Source organism: Saccopteryx bilineata, chromosome 1 (genome assembly GCF_036850765.1).
Source record: "Saccopteryx bilineata isolate mSacBil1 chromosome 1, mSacBil1_pri_phased_curated, whole genome shotgun sequence".
Classification (NCBI taxonomy): domain Eukaryota; kingdom Metazoa; phylum Chordata; class Mammalia; order Chiroptera; family Emballonuridae; genus Saccopteryx; species Saccopteryx bilineata.
Window position 1 is genome coordinate 135,878,988 of NC_089490.1, and position 18,172 is coordinate 135,897,159.

At 42.4% G+C, this 18,172-nt stretch overlaps 1 protein-coding gene across 3 annotated transcripts in view; it reads left to right on the forward strand.

Annotated features, from left to right (window-relative positions):
- Positions 1-18,172, forward strand: part of ENTPD4 (ectonucleoside triphosphate diphosphohydrolase 4) — a 40,108-nt gene that overhangs the window by 13,348 nt on the left and 8,588 nt on the right. For 2 of the 3 annotated variants that reach the window (XM_066267391.1, XM_066267409.1), the window contains exons 4-11: positions 334-539; positions 3,193-3,343; positions 4,171-4,274; positions 9,972-10,031; positions 10,289-10,446; positions 12,013-12,179; positions 13,449-13,773; positions 15,421-15,506. In XM_066267391.1, the coding sequence (XP_066123488.1) occupies positions 334-539; positions 3,193-3,343; positions 4,171-4,274; positions 9,972-10,031; positions 10,289-10,446; positions 12,013-12,179; positions 13,449-13,773; positions 15,421-15,506 (1,257 nt within the window). The remainder of the gene's footprint in view (positions 1-333; positions 540-3,192; positions 3,344-4,170; positions 4,275-9,971; positions 10,032-10,288; positions 10,447-12,012; positions 12,180-13,448; positions 13,774-15,420; positions 15,507-18,172) is intronic. The other variant, XM_066267401.1, reaches the window with a different exon arrangement.

Here is an 18,172-nt window from a genome sequence, read left to right on the forward strand (position 1 = left end):
AACTACCAAATCCTCATCATAAGAGGATTTAGCATAAGCTTCTCATGTAATATCTTTTAAGCTGATTTTTCAGTTAATGTTGATAGTTTGGAAGTAGTTTTACTTTTCAGAACTTGTTTGAACTTCTTTAAAGAAATAATGAATGTGTATATGATTTAGATTATCGTTATCACTGTCATTTGTTTCCTTTTGACTCTAATCATTTGGCAGTTGTAAAAATCTTTTATTGGTGTCACTGCACCACTTAGAAATCACTGATTTGGTATTTATTGCACTTACTGTTAGGTTTAGGATGAGGGCCCTGTCTTAAAAGTGTTTGTTTTCCTAAACCAGATACTTGGCACGAGTTACAGACGTTGAAGCCACAGATACCAATAACCCCAATGTGAACTACGGTATCATGGTGGACTGTGGTAGCAGTGGCTCTCGAATATTTGTCTATTGCTGGCCCAGGCATAATGGCAATCCTCATGATCTGTTGGATATCAAGCAAATGAGGGATAAAAACCGAAAGCCAGTGGTTATGAAAATAAAACCAGGTATGTAAATTATAAATACCTGATTGATAACCAGGCTCTGTCCTTCTGTTCTCTGTGATGTCTTTTAGACCAGGACCCGGTTGGTCTCCTTGTTTTATAGTTCTCACTGCCTTTTTTCTATCCTTGTATGAGAAGACTAACACTATAGTGAAATATACAAATAGTATGTCTTTCTTTTTTCCCCTGCATCCTTTACCATACTTCTTTATTCATGGTGTCTACTCAGATGTTTGGTAGTTGACATTAATTATGGAGAGATTTTTTATTTTTATTTTTCTATTTGGTAGCCATTGGTCTCTATCCTAAATAACAAGGTAATTTCAGATAACTCATGGATCAGTACTCCAATACATCGGGATATATTTATCATTTTAAAAATTGCTGCCCCAGTCCTGGCCAGCTGGATCAGTGGATAGAGCATCAGCCTGGTGTACATATTTCCAGGTTCGATTCCAGGTGAGGGCACACTTGAGAAGCGACCATTTGCTTCTTGCCCCCTTCCTCTCCCCCTTCTCTCTTCCCCTCTTGCAGCCAATGGCTGGATTGGTTTGAGCATCAGCCCTAGGTGCTGAGGATAGCTCACTTGGTCCGAATGTGGGCCTTAGGCACTGAGGATAGCACGGTTGACTCAAGCATTGGCCCTAGACTGGGGTTGCTGGGCGGATCCTGGTCAGGGAACATGCAGGAGTCTGTCTCTCTATCTCCCGTCCTCTCACTTAAAAACAATTGCTGCTCCAATATATTTGTAATCATCTAGACTACGTAATAAGGATGACCATAGAACTCAGAAGAACTATTATCATTATGTCTAGTTTTTAAAGATATTGCAATGTCTTAGCGTGTTATAGAAAAATTGGGATATGCCTTCCCTGTTAGACAATTTAAATCAGTCGTTTTTAACTTTTTTTCAATATCCACATCTGTTTCCATGGACAGTGCTCTCTTGTCAAGAGCATTAGGAATAGAAGCTGTCAGGAGTACCTTGAAATAGGCACTTTACATCTTGATAGGTGATAATCACTGATTTAAAACAGTGAATCATAGGTCTTAGAGACTCAGCATTATGTAATTTCATCTTGCCAAATGTGTTAGTAAAATATTAAATACAGACAATCCAAGGAATTTCTTTTAATATTAGAGAATGTTGATAAAAATAATTATCCAATCCTGTGCCAAAAACAGGTGAAAAGGAACTTCAGTTTTCATGTAATAGAATATTGGTCCTTAGAAAGCGGTTCCTAACTGTGTAGACTGTAGACCCCTTGAGTCCTTCTCATTCTTCATTTAATAATCCAGGCCTCTTCCTCCTCAGGCAGCCTCCACAGTTATTGTTCTTTGAGGTTTAGGCAGCTGGGCACCAGTATGTTGCTCGGGAAATCCAAAATCTGTACTTCATTATTCAGGATAGAGAGAGGGAGCTTAATCTGAGTGTTTTGTACAAGCATAATTTTGATATAGTGTATTTCATTTTTTCTCTAAGTCTTAGTAAATGACTTTAATTTTTACTTTTCTCTGTTCCTACCCCTGAAATTTTTATGTATCCCTAATCTAGAAACATTTTCAGGGTTGAAGTCATATTGATCAAATTAAAAATTCTGTGAAGCACTTTGCATTTCATCTCATTTCACAAGTTGGTTCCACTGATGTTCTTATGAGTCAGGGGCGCAGAGAGAGAGATCAGCAGACGAAATATTCATGAACTAGCAAAGGACCACCACTCTTTTAGTGCAGGGGTCCTAAAGCCAGAGTACAATGCATTATAGAAATTGTATTCGGTATAGTTGAAGCTGAATGGAAGGACCAGGGGAAGAGGTGGGATGGGTGAGTATGCATGGCAGGCTGTGCCATTCTAGAGTTGAACTTGATCTGGAGCACATTGAGGAGCCCCAAAGGATTTTAAGCCAGGAAGAGACATGTTTGCATAGGGTATGGTCAGGGAATTTCACGATGGGAGAGTACAATGTGTGTAGGCCGAAAGAGGTTGAAGGTATTCAGAAAGGATGAGGAGAAGTGAAAACAATGTGTGAGGAACCAAGGACAGGCGATCGAGGAAACCCAGAACACATGTTGGGATGAGAAAGGATCTGGATACTGGCTGGGGCCACTGGCTGGGTAGTGCCAGTGGTCACTGAAGTAGGGAACAGGCAATAAGAGCGTGTTTATAGTGCATGTTGAGTTCAGATTTGCATGCGTCACATTTTGGGCGGCACTGAGGACAAGCATATTATCTTGTCCAGTGGACAGTTAGCACATACTGATCTGCAGACTGGGGAAGAGGTCTGGGTGGCTGCTGCTAAGAGCAATCTGGGACATAGTGACAGTGATAGCAGCCTTGGGAGTGAGTGAGGGAAGTGGGAGCACGTTTCTCAGGGGCTGGGATGAGCCCCTGTAGTCATGTCATCCACTCCAAGTGTCTGACACATAATAGATGCTCAGTGAGGTCTGTGGTCTTTGGTGGTGAGAATATGAGTGCATAGGACTGAATGGTTATCACCATCATTTTAGGAAGAGAGTCTGTGAAAGGTGTTGCCAGAGGAATAGGAAAAAAACAGAGTATGGTATGGCTTGAATTTTTCTCAAGTTAGTTACATTGAAGAAGTATGGCTTACTAGCTAAAATACTTACTTGTTAACAGAGGTGTCCTTTTCTGTAGGCATTTCAGAATTTGCTACCTCTCCAGATAAAGTCAGTGATTACATTTCTCCGCTCTTGAACTTTGCTGCTGAGCATGTGCCCCGGGCAAAACACAAGGAGACCCCTTTGTACATTCTCTGCACGGCTGGAATGAGGATCCTTCCTGAAAGGTGAGCACCCACAGGGGCGGGCAGGCCTGTGCTGGTGTCTCATTCTCCTGTCGTTCCCACTGCCCTCCCTTCTCTTCCATCATCATCAGCATTAACAGGAAGACATTAAAAACCCTTTATCCAAGTCTGGTATAGTACCAGAACTATTCCCTTAGCTAGAGCTTACCAAATATCTTTTTTTTTTTTTTTTTTTTTTGGTATTTTTCTGAAGTTGGAAACAGGGAGGCAGTCAGACAGACTCCCGCATGCGCCTGACCAGGATCCACCCGGCACGCCCACCAGGGGGCAATGCTCTGCTCATCTGGGGCGTCACTCTGTCACAACCAGGGCCATTCTAGCACCTGAGGCGGAGGCCATAGAGCCATCCTCAGCGCCCGGGCCAACTTGGCTCCAATAGAGCCTTGGCTGTGGGAGGGGAAGAGAGAGACAGAGAGGAAGGAGAGGGGGAGGGGTGGAGAAGCAGATGGGCGCTTCTACTGTGTGCCCTGGCAGGGAATCGATCCTGGGACCCCTGCACGCCAGGCCGACGCTCTACCACTGAGCCAACCGGCCAGGGCCCCAAATATCTTTTAATACATTTGTTTATAACTGGAAATAGTCAACTATAAAATTGTCATTAAAAAAACATTTTCTACCTAATTAATTTAAGGATTTGTCATTTTGTATCTAGGTATCAAATAAGATAATATTTTCAATGAATTGCTTTGGTTTTAAAGTTTATCATTTTCATATAGAATATACCAAAGCCATAGTATGTTTTTTCCTGCTTTCTAAACAAAAATTCAGTACATACTATCTGGATGTGTGAGTGTTTGCGTTGTTTACAGCCAGCAGAAAGCGATCCTGGAAGACCTTCTGACCGACATCCCCGTGCACTTTGACTTTCTGTTTTCTGATTCTCATGCAGAAGTAATTTCAGGGAAACAAGAAGGTTAGTATATTGATCTTCACCTTGAAATTTGGGAAACTGTGGCTCTAAATCCTCCATTTCCCCGTGTATACTTTAATAAATTTCTCCTAGTATCTTAAAACTTGGAAAACTGTTACCTTGAAATATAATTTTTAAATGGCCAAAAAAATCACTTAGTTTGTCTTCACCACACTTAGGAAACAAATTTTGGACTCATTTTGATAGAAGAGTTTTGTGCTTCTTTCCTGAAATATACAGCATTCTGGCATTATGATAATTTCTAAGCTTTTGGAGCCTTCTATTGATTCTCTCTCTAGGAAGAGAAAATTATTCTTGACTTTGATACACTGAGAAAATACTAGTTCTGTTTTCGAAGAAATGATTCTTTTGAGAATTAAATGACAAGTTAGTAACATTATTTGGGGAACAGATTGCTATAAATAGAGATCAAAAAAACATTTATTTCAAAAATCATCTATCATTTTAGCAAATACCTTCTCTGAAAGACACTGTAGAGAAACGGGATGTAATTCAGACACTGCCGCTGTTCTCTGTACAGACCAGTGAGGTGCACAGTTAAACACCCTATGAGGTGCAGCTTAGGGTACCATAAGGGAGATGAGGAAAAGGTTTCATGGAAATTTGAAAGAGAGACATTTTGTTTTCTCTTGCTGAGAGCATTATGTGGAAATAACCTGTGAGCTGTGCCTCACAGGTAGTGATACAGGTACGCACAGCAAAGGAGAGGAAGCACGTTCCCGACAGAAGAAATTGAGTCAATAAGGGTTGAAAAATCTGCACTATAGAAAGAGGAACAAAAATATTTTAGTGAAAGATGTTAATAATAGTAAAAGTTGGACATGTCATGGTGACGGCATCATCATAGCAGTATGAGTCATTCCTTTTTCCTCTCCACTCTGATTTATAATGATTCATAAATAAAAATAAATAAATAAATAAATAAGCACCTGTGCACAGCCCACCAGGGCACCTGAGAGATCTGTTCATCTGTTTCTCCGAAAGTGGGTAGATTGAACCTTGGAGGAGGCTGTGAAGTTGTGGCAGGGGTGGCGGCAGGCCGCTGTGACTGTCTGGCAAAGGAGGTGGAGGATGAAGGTGGTGAATGGAGTCTACCTGGCCACGCATGCTGCAGCCGGAGGAACCTGCTGCTGTCTCAGAACACAGCACAGTGACGAGGAGAAAGGAAAGGGAAGAAGGCAGAGGACTGAAGGAATGTGTTACCTACTGTCTGCCCCAGGATTCTTGCAAGAGTACCACCATGGACAGCTGGGACACTCCCACTTGAGGGGACCCCCTTTCTGGTCTGTGGACACACCCGCAGCACCAAGTGCTAAGCACATACCTTCCTCAACTCTGTGGCTACCCTTTTCTTTCTCCTTCCCACCAACTTTTTTTTTAATGAGCGTTCTCCCAACTTACTCTGCTCCAGCAAGAGAAACCAGGAACTTGTGCTATACAGCACCACCTTCTGGAAAGTAAAAGAAAGTCTCCTACTTAAGCACCTGTTGAATTGTTAAAAACAAAATAAGCCAGTCTTGACTAAAATAGAATAAGTATTCACCACTTGAAATGCAGCAGCAGAGGCACATTTCATCAGACACTATGAAAAATCATGCCGATAGAGTATCACAAAAAGAAAATGACAATTTTCTAGTAACAACTCAAAAACACAAACTGTTGTTATCTAAGTGATAAAGAACTCAAAAAAGCTGTGAAGAAATCCAGTAAGATACAAAAAAGCTCAGAAAGACAATGAAATTATCTCAGAATTAATCAACAGTTTCCATAAAGTGGCAGGATACACAATTAGCAGATAGAAATCAGTTGCAGTCTCATCCAGCTTGAGCACAGGGTTGCTGGCTTGAGCGTGGGATCATAGACATGACTCTATGGTTGCTGGCTTGAGCTCAAGGTCACTGGCTTGAGCAAGGGGTCACTTGCTCTGCTGGAGCCCCCCAGTCAAGGCACATATGAGAAAGCAACCAATGAACAAGCAATCAATGAACAACTAAGATTCCATAACAAAGAATTGATGCTTCTCATCTCTCTTTCTGTCAGTTCTCTCTCTCTCTCTCTCTCTCTCTCTCTCTCTCTCTCTCGCTCAAAAAAAAAAAAAAGAAATAATAGCATCAAAAACAAAAATACTTAGGAATAAATTTAACCAAGGAAATAAAAGCTCTGTATAGTGAAAAATACAAGACTTGGCTGAAAAAGTTGAAGAAAAACAAATGGAAAGATGTCACATGTTCATGGATCAGAAGAGTTTATGTTATTAAAATGTCTATACTATCCTAAGCCATCAGATTCAGCACAGTCCTCATCAAAACAACAAATGGGCCCTGGCCAGTTGGCTCAGTTGGTGTCAGCACGGTGTGTGGAAGTCCCAGGTTCAATTCCCAGCCAGGGCACACAGGAGAAGCACCCATCTGCTTCTCCACTCTCCCCCCTCTCCTTTCTTTCTATCTCTCTTTCCCCCTCCCGCAGCCAAGACTCCATTGGAGCAAAGTTGGCCAGGCGCTGAGGGCTCCATGGCCTCTGCCTCTTGCTCCAATTGTAGCGGAGCAACTCCCCAGAGGGGCCGAGCATTGACCTCTAGTGGGCATGCCAGGTGGGTCCTGGTCGGACGCATGCAGGAATCTTGTCCGTCTCCCTCCCTCACCCCTGCTTCTCACTTTGGAAAAATACAAAAAAACAACAACAAAAGCATTCTTCACAAAAATAGAAACAGTTTTTAAATTTGTGTGGAACCACAAAAGACCCCAAATAGTCAATGCAATCCTGAGAAAGAAAGAACAAAGCTGGAGGTATCACTTCTGTATTTCAAAGTACTATAAAGCCACAGTAATAAAAAAAAAAAAGTATGGTACAGTCACAAAAATAGACACATCAACTAAGGAAACAGAATAGAGAGCCCAGAATTAAATCCTTGCCTTTACCATCAGCTAGTAAGGGAGCCAAGAACACCTGATGAGAGGATAGTCTTTTCAATAAGTGGTGCTGGGGAAACTGGACCCCTGCCTCACACAACTCATGAAAATGAACTCAAAATTGATTAAAGACTTAAGCATAAGACTTGATAACATAAAATTTCTAGAGGAAAACTAGGGAAGAAGCTCATCAGTATTCATCATGGCAATGATTTTTCTGGGCATGACACCAAAAACATACACAAAAAAAGCAAAGATCCACAAATGAGACTACATCCAACTCAGAAGCTGCTATTTTTGTGTTTTTCTGAAGTGAAAAGTGGGGAGGCAGAGAAACAGACTCCCACATGCACCCAACTGGGATCCACCTAGCATGCCCACTAAGGGGCAATGCTCTGCCCATCTGAGGTGTTGCTCCATTACAACTGGAGCCATTGTAGCACCTTGAGGCGGAGGCCATGGAGCCATCCTCAGTGCCTGGGCCAACTTTGCTCCAATGGAGCCTTGCTGTGAGAGGGGAAGAAAGATAGAGAGAAAAAAGAGGGGGAAGGGTGGAGAAGCAGATGGGCACCTCTCCTGTGTGCCCTGACTGGGAATCGAACCCGGGATTTCCACACGCTGGGCCGATGCTCTACCACTGAGCCAACTGGCCAGAGCCCAAACTCAGAAGCTTCTTCACAGCAAAAGAAACTATTTGAAAAGTAACTTAATGAAAGAAAATTTTTACAAACTCTATATCAGATAAGTTAATATCCAAAATATATAAAGAATTCATACAACTTAATAACAGCAACAAAGATAACCCCCCAATCCAATTGGAAAATGGTAGAAGAAGGAAATAGACATTATCCAAAGAAGACATCAAAATCATCAATAGGCACATGAAAAGATGCTCAGTATCATTGGTCATCAGGGAAATGCAAATGAAAGCCACAAAGAGATATCTCACTCCAGTTAGAAAGACTCATCAAGAAGATGAGAGAACAGGAGTTTGTGAGGCTATGTTGAAAAGGAAACCCTGATATTGTACATTGTTAGTGGGAATGTAAATTGGTCTGATTACTATGGAAAGTTCCTCCCCAAAATTAACAATGAATGGGTCTCCCATACAGTCCAGGTTTCACTTTTATGTATTTCATTCCCAAAGGAAATGAAAATAGGACTTTGACAAGATACATGCACTCTTATGTTTATCACAGCATTGTTCACAATAGCCAAAATATGGAAAAACCTAAGTGCCCATCAACAGTCAATGGATAAAAATATGTGGTACATATACACAGTGGAATATTAGTCTGCCATGAGGAGAAGGTTAACCTGCCATTTGCAACAATATGGATGGACCTTGAGCACATTGTGCTAAGCTAGATAAGTCAGACAGAGGAAGACAAGCACTGTATAATACCACTTAATGTTTGGAATCTGAAAAAGTCAAATCTGTAACAAAACAGCAATAAAATGGTGGTTACCAGAGGATGGGGCATCAGGGGTAAGACTGATGGTGTTTAAGGATACAAACTTTTAACAAATAGTAAACAAGCAAAAAAAAATAGTAAACAAGCCATAGAGATCTAAATGCTCAGTGCCGTTGACCCTTGAACATCACAGGTTTGACTGCACAGGTCCACTTAACAGCAGGTTGAAATTCAGCATTATACTGAATGTAGACAATAATATTGTACTATAATTATGTAATATGAATATAACTGTAAGGGCAATCACATTACAATATGTAATCATATTATAATATGTAATATGTTTGATACATTTGATACAAAATGTATCAAAGTAACACACCATACTTACAGAATGTTACATGTTAAACTTATTCAGTAAAAAATTTGGATAGGTCTTGAATTGTGTGGCTGTGAAGTTTGAACTTTATTCTATAAATCAGTTCAGTTGCAGAGTATAGAGTGGGTTGGATTGGAAGTGTAGGGAAGGAAGATGGATTAGATTGCTGTAACAGCTTAAGTCAAGGTGGCTACTAAGATGGGTCAAGATTGGATGTAGGAAATGTAAAAAGAGAAGCAGATGTGGCGGGTGGGAGTGAGGAGTAAAGGAAATAGAAGAGATGTTAACTTCTTTTAAAACCTTGCAGTGGATAAGTTTAAGTTCATAAAAAAATTAACTCTGATATTTGAAAACAACTTGTACATTTTTAAGTAAAACTAGCCCCTAGGGAATTATATTTTCATCCTATGTAAATGATATTTAAAAGTTGAGAGTTCTTGCCCTGGCTGGTTGGCTTCAGTAGAGCAATGGTCCAGAATGTGGAAGTCCCAGTTTTCATTCCCGACCAGGGCACACAGGAGAAGTGACCATTTGCTTTTCCACCCTTCCCCCTCTCCTTTCTATCCCTCTCTTCCCCTCCCGCAGCCAAGGCTCCACTGGAGCAAGTTGTCCTGGGCGCTGAGGATGGCTCCATAGCCTCCACCTCAGGGGCTAAAATGGCTCTGGTGCAATGAACAACGCCCCAGATGGGCAGAGCATCACCCCCTAGTGGGCATGCGGGTGGATCCCAGTCAGGCGCATGTGGGAGTCTGTCTCTTTGCCTCCCTGCTTCTCACTTAAAAAATAATAAATAAATAAAGTTGAGAGTTTGTGGAAAGCTACTAGAAAAAGATGAAATACATTGGTAGAAATGAGTTATTCAGATGATGTTTTCACAAGTTGTCAGGAAAATAGATGTTTGTGCAGACAACATTTATCAATTATACAAAATATTTTAAAACTTTCTTCTTACCTTTACCCTGTGCAATGTCTATAGGTGTGTATGCTTGGATCGGCATTAATTTTGTTCTCGGACGATTTGAGCATATTGAAGATGGTAAGTATCATCTTTCCAACTAACGTATCTAACTGGAAATTACGGCTTTTTCTGTGTAAGTTTAAAGGATAAGAAAGGAGCTAAGTGTTGGGATAGAGCAGGAGAAGCTGCTGGTTCACACTTGATTTCAGTTGGGAAGAGGAGGCTGGGTTTGCCTAGAAATGCTTGAAACGTACCGTGAAAACAAGATGACTCTTCCAAAGGTCCCAGCTCTCTTGATGTGCTCTGTTCCGATGGATGGTTCTCGTTCTTTGCAGATGATGAGGCAGTGGTGGAAGTTAACATTCCCGGTAGTGAAAGCAGTAGTGAAGCCATTCTCCGGAAGAGAACTGCCGGTATTCTCGACATGGGAGGCGTGTCAACTCAGATAGCGTACGAAGTCCCCAAAACTGTAAGCTTTGCCTCCTCACAGCAGGTTATTATCTGTGCAGATTTCTTCTTTTTGATTTGGTTTCATTTAACATGTCTCCATCCATTTTTGTTTTGTTTTCTGCATCTGACCACATCTTTACTGTGCTTGCTGAGGGGCCACCTTCTCAACCCAGGAGACAGGAAGAAGCCAGGCAGACCTCTCCTAAGCTGTTGTGTTTGTTCATTGAAGTCAGCTGGTTTGTTTTCTGAACTCACATAGAGGGTTTCTTTGGTGTACATGTCAACCACATGTTTGAGTTTTGTTTACATTTTCGCTTCAATTCTTTTCTCAACAGGGATTGTAAAACTTAAATAGAATAGCATCAGATTTCTTAAGTTATAATTGGGGGAAATACCTTTTTTTATAATGGCTCATAGCTTTCGACTTTCTGGGAAGGACTGAGGTTCATAACCACTGCCTCTCACGTTTCTGAACTTGGGGTTTATTACTCGCTCTCATCTCCGTCCGTCAGTGCTGTCACTGTAGTTTCCCAGCAGGCTAGTGTCCCTGTGTGGGGAGCAGCAGGGGGCTCCCATGTGTTCCTGAGTTGCTGCATGGGATGATCACTGCCTCCAGTCTGTGTAAATGAATACCAAAGCCTGATTTTCCTGCACTTGGCCCAGCGTAGCATGGTAGTTAGAGACTGGACTGGACAGGCCTAGGCTGCACCGCCCTCTCCTTGCTAGTGGCCTGACCTCATGCACGGAAACATGACTGTAAGTGCCTCTGATGCAGAGCTACTCTGTGCTTTGGACGAGGTAGTGCATTATCAGATAGCTAACGCATTGCCTGGCACCGAGTGTTGGCCCAACAAATGATACATTTATTAAAGTTCCTTAGAAAAACGCTCTGTAAGTTCAGCTATTACAATCTGTGTTTCCCGCTTCCGACCCAGACATGCCTCCAGAAACTGTTATGCTCTGTAAAAAGTCATGTTATTCCCTTTAAAGTAAAGTGTATATATATATATATAGCAAGCTTTAAAAACTTCTTTAAAATCAGGATTAAAAATTACCCATGGATTCGTCATCTGAAGAAATCATTGTTATTGATGTTATTTCTTTTCATCCTTTAATTTTCTATAGTTTTTAAAAATATGATTTTAAAAATTTTACTGGTTATGCAATTGTATTTTATTTAATACACATAAGTAAATATGTTCCTCCATAAACTTGATTAGCATAAATTACTAAACCCTCCTAGGAGTTGTGTATTTAGATAACATCCAGTTTTTTCTGTTCCAGATTGCAAAAGACATATTTGTATATAGAGACTTCTCAATATTTAGGATTATTTCCAAAACATAGGATTTCATAAGTAGATTTACTAGGTTAGCAAATATTAACTAGATTACGAACTTCCTTTTGTGACAATATCACAAATGGGCATTGCATCTGAAATTTCTTAAGTCAGAATTGTCGTATTGAGTTAGGTGGAGCACTTAGAAGGAAATACAGTAGCAGAGACTTTTGCTCATTTAGATGATCTTTTTTAGACCCTTCTTTTTAAAGAAGGTAATTGTTTTTATATTGCTTAAAATATTAAAGCTTGTTATCCTTACGTCATTAGGAAGAAGTAGCTAAGAACTTGCTGGCTGAGTTTAACCTTGGATGTGATGTTCACCAAACTGAGCATGTGTACCGAGTCTATGTGGCCACATTTCTTGGGTTTGGTGGCAATGCTGCTCGCCAGAGATACGAAGAAAAGATATTTGCCCACACGGTTCAGAAGAACAGGTAGAGCACCTTTCGTTGCTCCACAATCATGTTCAAATCCAGGTCTGTGCCCATAGGAAACATCCAGGCAAGTCAGGGGCCTTGGTCAGCAGAAGCCTGTTGGTCACTGTTAGCTTTTTATTCCCCTGAGAGGACACAGGGTCCTGCCTCAGCCCTGTGTCCCCCCAGGCTCCAAAGGGGGCTTGCTGTCCCTCAGAGCGAGCCTATGCAGTTATTTAGGGGATAAGACCACAGGAAATGAAGTTATTCAAGAGAAAGAAATGAAGTCAGAGTTCATGGTTTTAACATATCACTGGAACTTTTAAAAATTAGTTTATGAAATATATAAATATAGAGAATATATAAATATAGAGAATATATAAAACAAATAAAAGCAGCACTATCAGTTTAAATTTATAAGTTTAAGTATATAACAATTATTTATTTGAAATAAGTCTATAAGAACATAAAAGCTGTTTGGATGGATAAAAATATCTGAAATCTGGTGTTATATAAAATGCCCTATTAATTTTTTTCTTTGTTTTGATAAAACAATTTTGAGGGGAAAAATTCTAATTCATAGAGGTAAGTAATAATGTATTTCCTTGATTAATTTAACCTTACACCTCTGGAGACCTGAACTTTAGGGGAGACTGAGAAGTCAGAGCCATTTGGTACCACACTTTCCAGAAATTCACATGTGTGGATAGAAAAAGCAATAAAAACTTGTCCTTTGTTTGCTCCAGGCACTAACTGAATAATGTTAAGAAATTGGTAGTCCCATGATTTCTTTTTTTTTTTTTTTTTTTTTTTTTTTTTTTTTTTTTTTCATTTATCTGAAGCTGGAAACAGGGATAGACAGTCAGACAGACTCCCGCATGCGCCCGACCGGGATCCACCCGGCACGCCCACCATGGGGCGACGCTCTGCCCATCCTGGGCGTCGCCATGTTGCGACCAGAGCCACTCTAGCGCCTGGGGCAGAGGCCACAGAGCCATCCCCAGCGCCCGGGCCATCTTTGCTCCAATGGAGCCTTGGCTGCGGGAGGGGAAGAGAGAGACAGAGAGGAAAGCGCGGCGGAGGGGTGGAGAAGCAAATGGGCGCTTCTCCTATGTGCCCTGGCCAGGAATCGAACCCGGGTCCTCCGCACGCTAGGCCGACGCTCTACCGCTGAGCCAACCGGCCAGGGCATGATTTCTTTTTTAAAGTGGTATATTATATAGCACATTTGGTATAAGTTTTACAATATCCTAAAATAGAAATATTTTATAAGTGATATTTGTCCCATAGGCTCCTGGGGAAGCAGACTGGTCTAGCTCCTGAGACTCCATACCTGGACCCCTGCTTACCTCTAGACATTAAAGATGAGATCCAGCAAAATGGACAGACTCTTTACCTGCGGGGAACTGGGGACTTTGACCTCTGTCGGGAGACTCTTCAGCCTTTCATGAACAAAACAAACGAGACGCAGACATCCCTCAATGGGGTCTACCAGCCCCCGATTCTCTTCCAGAACAGTGAATTCTACGGCTTCTCTGAATTCTACTATTGCACTGAGGATGTGCTGCGAATGGGAGGGGACTACGACGCCATGGCCTTTACAAAAGCTGCAAAGGTAACCTTCAAAGAAACCATCTTCTCCATGAATTGGGAGCCGGGTATAGACAGTGGCAGGCGTGTACTCCCTGCACAATTGGAGGCCCAGATCAGGAGAAGGGAAAGGTGGAGGATGGAAGATTCTCCTGCAGCACATCGGGAATACTGTGCCCTCAGTCAGGGGAGAAATACAGCAGGAGCAAAACGTTCACCGTGCGCTGCCTTCTGTCCCCCAGTCCATGAACTGTGCTGGTCCCCAGTGGCTCCCGGTTCCAGTCTTATCTACTACTGTGTAATGGTGGGATTTTCATCTGACAGTACTCGTTCATCCTCCCTGACTTTCTGACAGTTTCTCAGGCTCTGTCAAGGGCTCCCCCCTTCACACCTGTTAAACCTTGGTGATCCCAGACTTCCCCCTCTTGGCCTCTGACCTGCAAGTTCTTGGATGGTCTCATCCATGCTTCTGATTTGCTGCTGCCTCTCATGAAGAGGCTGCAGCCCTGGCCACCACCCAGTGCCTGCTGGATATCACGACTCAAATATACCCATTGTCTTCCCCCTGCCCTGTTCCTTTTATATTCTCAGCAGCATCGCGAGCCATCCATCCAGTCCCCTCTCAACCTCCCAACACCAGGAGGTGGAGACTTCTCCCTGTCACTTGTTCATCCCTCACTGGGCTCTCCTGTGGAATCAAGCACATCACTTGATGTCACGGATGTTTCTCAGACCCTCCCTGATCTCTGTCCTCGTGTTGTCCTAGCCTCAGCCTTCGTCGGTCACCAGCACCATTGGCAGGAGCCGCCTGGGTGGTCTTCTCGCATCTGCTCTTCCTTCTCATTCATCTTCCAGCTACTCCTGGGTGGTTCTGTCACACAAGTGCAGTCACCTGCCCTCCTGTGTAAAATCTGCAGCGGCTGCTTGTCCTTCCAGGATGAATTTCAAATCCCCGTACAATAGCGTCGTCTCCCCACCTAGCTCCTACACTGGTGTGTCGGACAGCTCTGTCTCCACCACATCTGTGCCGCCTCCCTTCTCTGCTCGCTCGCAGTATTCTGGTGCGCGCAGTGCCTTCCTCACCTGGCGTGGAGGGCTATGTGCTGTCTCCACTTCTCTGAGCCTCAGTTTCTTCATCCTTTAAATAGAGCTTGAGACAATAGCCATGTTGAGTCATTTTAACTATTACCTTCAGAAAAGGTACTTACATAGAGCTCAGTAAGTGTTAGCTGCTAGTATGAGTACAAATAACTTCAGGGAAAGGGGTACCTCATTCCCTTCTTTCAGAGACACAGTGTATGGTAATCATCTGTGTATTCCCGCAGCCTCACACCATGTAACCACAGATAGAGAGGCTCAGTCTGAATCAGCCCCGTCCCACTTTGCGTTTCGAGAGTTCATGCCTGTTGTGTGCCATCACAGAGGGAGGGAGGAATTAGCCGTTCTGAAGAGGTTGGTTGTAGGCAGTGAGATTCTCTTTAACAATAACTTTGAACTTTGGCAGAACTTTAAGACAACAAGCACTCTTTGCTAATCAGGGAGTGTTCACTGAGTGGTTGTATGTCTTCTAACTGGAAAGCTACATTTGCTATGAATATGAATTTGATAAACCCTTGATTAAATGAAAAAAATTATAACCTTTACTAATAATTTATTTTGGGTAAACTTTCAGGATTATTGTGCAACAAAGTGGTCGATCTTACGAGAGCGCTTTGACCGAGGACTGTATGCCTCTCACGCTGACCTCCACCGGCTAAAGTAAGTCATGATGGCCAAGCCTGGAGCCTTTGAGAAACCACCCCTAGCCCAGCCTGCCTATTTATCCTCCTTAGTCACTGTGCCTCCTCATCTGTCTTGGCCTCCTTTCAAACAAGATGACAAATACTTGAGCCCAAACATACACTGCTTACAAAAATTAGGGGATATTTTGTCACTACATATTCATTTTGAAACACTCCTAATTTTTGTGAGCAGTATATATTGCTCCAAACCTATCTTTCTCAGTTTTGCTTTTCTTTGCACCTGGAAGTCCCCTAGTAATCTTTTGCTTTTGAATCCTGCCCAGACATCAGGGTGAGGCTGGGCATCATCCTTTTGAGTCTTGTCGCAAACCAGCGTGACTAGTATTTTTAGGTCCCAAGTGAGAATGCTGTGGAATTAAGAAAATAGACTTAAAGAATTAAAGAGTTAAAAGATGGGTTTGGGAGGGCTCTGCAGTTACTGCTGGGAGAAACAGACCGCCCTGGCAGAAAACAGGCCGTGCCCAAAAACCTCATCTTCCTTTATTTTTAGGGCAAAGGCAAATCAATGACTTTTCTGATTACAGTTTCCAAGGCAACCCAAGAATTCTACCAAGTGCAGAAAACCCCCACCATACATAAACATCCCAACCTTACACAAAGAAGAAACTTGCCTCCAGTCCCTCCGGGGAACATGGAGGGTAGGATGAGCAAATAGATGGAGGTGTGGGGAAGGGCTCAGCCTTTTGCAACCCAGTCAGGCAAGCGAGGTGGGGGGTTGGGCAGACTGTCAGCTTAAGCCAGTTCCCCACACCTGTGTCCCCCAGAAATCCAAACTCTAAAAACCCCATTGATTTTTCAGTCCCCAACAGATCCTCCTTTTCTATTTTTTAACTTCAATTTGTGTGCTGTGATTTATATTCATTTGATTTCCCATGTTCTGATTTAGAGGCAGACTGGAAAAACATAAAATAACAAAATTAAAATAGCCAATGCTAACAGATACCAAAACAAGTGTCTTAATACAATGAAGTGATTAAAGCCTTTTAGATTATTAAGCAAATTCTTAGCTAATACAGCAAGATCTAAAATAAAATCTTTGCAATTTTGAATGTCTTTAACATGTTAATGTAATTTCACCAAGTCCATGTTGACACCATCACCACTTCACATTATTTGTAAATGTAAACCAACCCCACTTCAGTCTGAGAACTGTCCCAAGGAGCAGGAGTCACACACATTAAGGAAAAGTTCGCATGACACGGAACTGTTGTCATATTTCCACACTTTGCAGCTAGAGTCCAAGTCCCATTGACCACTGCTTCTAGCTGACAATGATTCAGGTAGACTGGAAGGGCCATGTGCAGCATGTTTGGAGATGGAGCTTCTGTTCTCTTTAACCTGGAGAGATGAATCTAGGGGGCCTTCCCTGGAGTTTTGAAGCAGTGGGGGTGGTGAGGAGAACCTTGGGTTACACTATGCTGGGTGGTAGAGGTAAATTCATAACAGAAGTGGGCAAAAAGAGCTCTGAATTTGGAGTAGGTCCCAGCCTAAAACAGGCATGGGGCATTGAGGCTGGAGGAGATTAAATAAGGCAGTGGATCTGTGGCAAACAGGAAGGAAAATAAGACTATCAGTACCCACAACAGAGATCTTCAAGAGATGAATAAAAACCCTGAAGATTCAGGCAAGGCAGAGTAAGTGGCCCTTGTGTCTGTAAGAAATGAGATCAGCTCACCTGCTACTTGGAAGATTACTCTAGGCTCGTCCACCGTGACACGAGATGGGGGGCCAACGGCCCTGGGCACCTTTAACCTTCAAGTGGCAAGTCCCAGCAGACTAGGCAAGGTTAGGTCACAGGTGGCTGGGATAGGGCTGGAAAAGACTGAACCCTCCCTTGGAGGAGCGAGGGGGCAGTCTACCTTCCAGTGTCCCTTTTTCCCACAGCAAGGGCATGGCCCTGGCAGAGGCTGAGAAGCCAGGAAGGCTTTAGCCCAATCACCTTCCTTTCCACTCTTGAAGCAGGGCCCTTATGGAGGCTTATGAGGCCCCTTAGGGGCATTGGAGCCTTTAAGGGTGTATGCCAAGAACCAATATTTTGCCTGATCTCTTTGGGCTCTGTCTGCCTTTTCCTGTTCCTCTTGGTCATTATAGACCTTAAAAGCCATGCTCAGAAGGTCTCACTGAGGGGTTTGAGGGTCTTCCTCCATCTATATAAGCTCTTTCCATATATCTGGAGCTGATTGGAAAAAGAACAGTGTTATTAGCTGGATCAAATGAAGGAAGGTAGGAATTTGCAGGAGAAAGAGGTTTGGTGTCCCTTGAAGGATTTCAGAATCTCTCGGCTGCTGAATGGCCCTGTACATCAGCATTCAAAACCACAAAATTTTTTTTTTTAAGTAAAAAGCATGATAAAAAAGATTTTCAGGAGTTCCAGGAATATGACTCCAGGATATGACTCCCCTTTTTTTATTATTTATAATTGACCTTGAAGCATTTGATGGGCACGCTTTATAATACCTTGACCTTGAAGATTGTAAGAAATACCTGTCTTTGTGTTAATTTTAGCAAAATATAGTAAATGCTTTTCCAAGTAACATTCTAATACTTTTTAAAACATTCCTACCCCATTAATTAATAGGCAATTTTGAGAGTACATTAAGGCTGGAAAAATCCAGTATGACT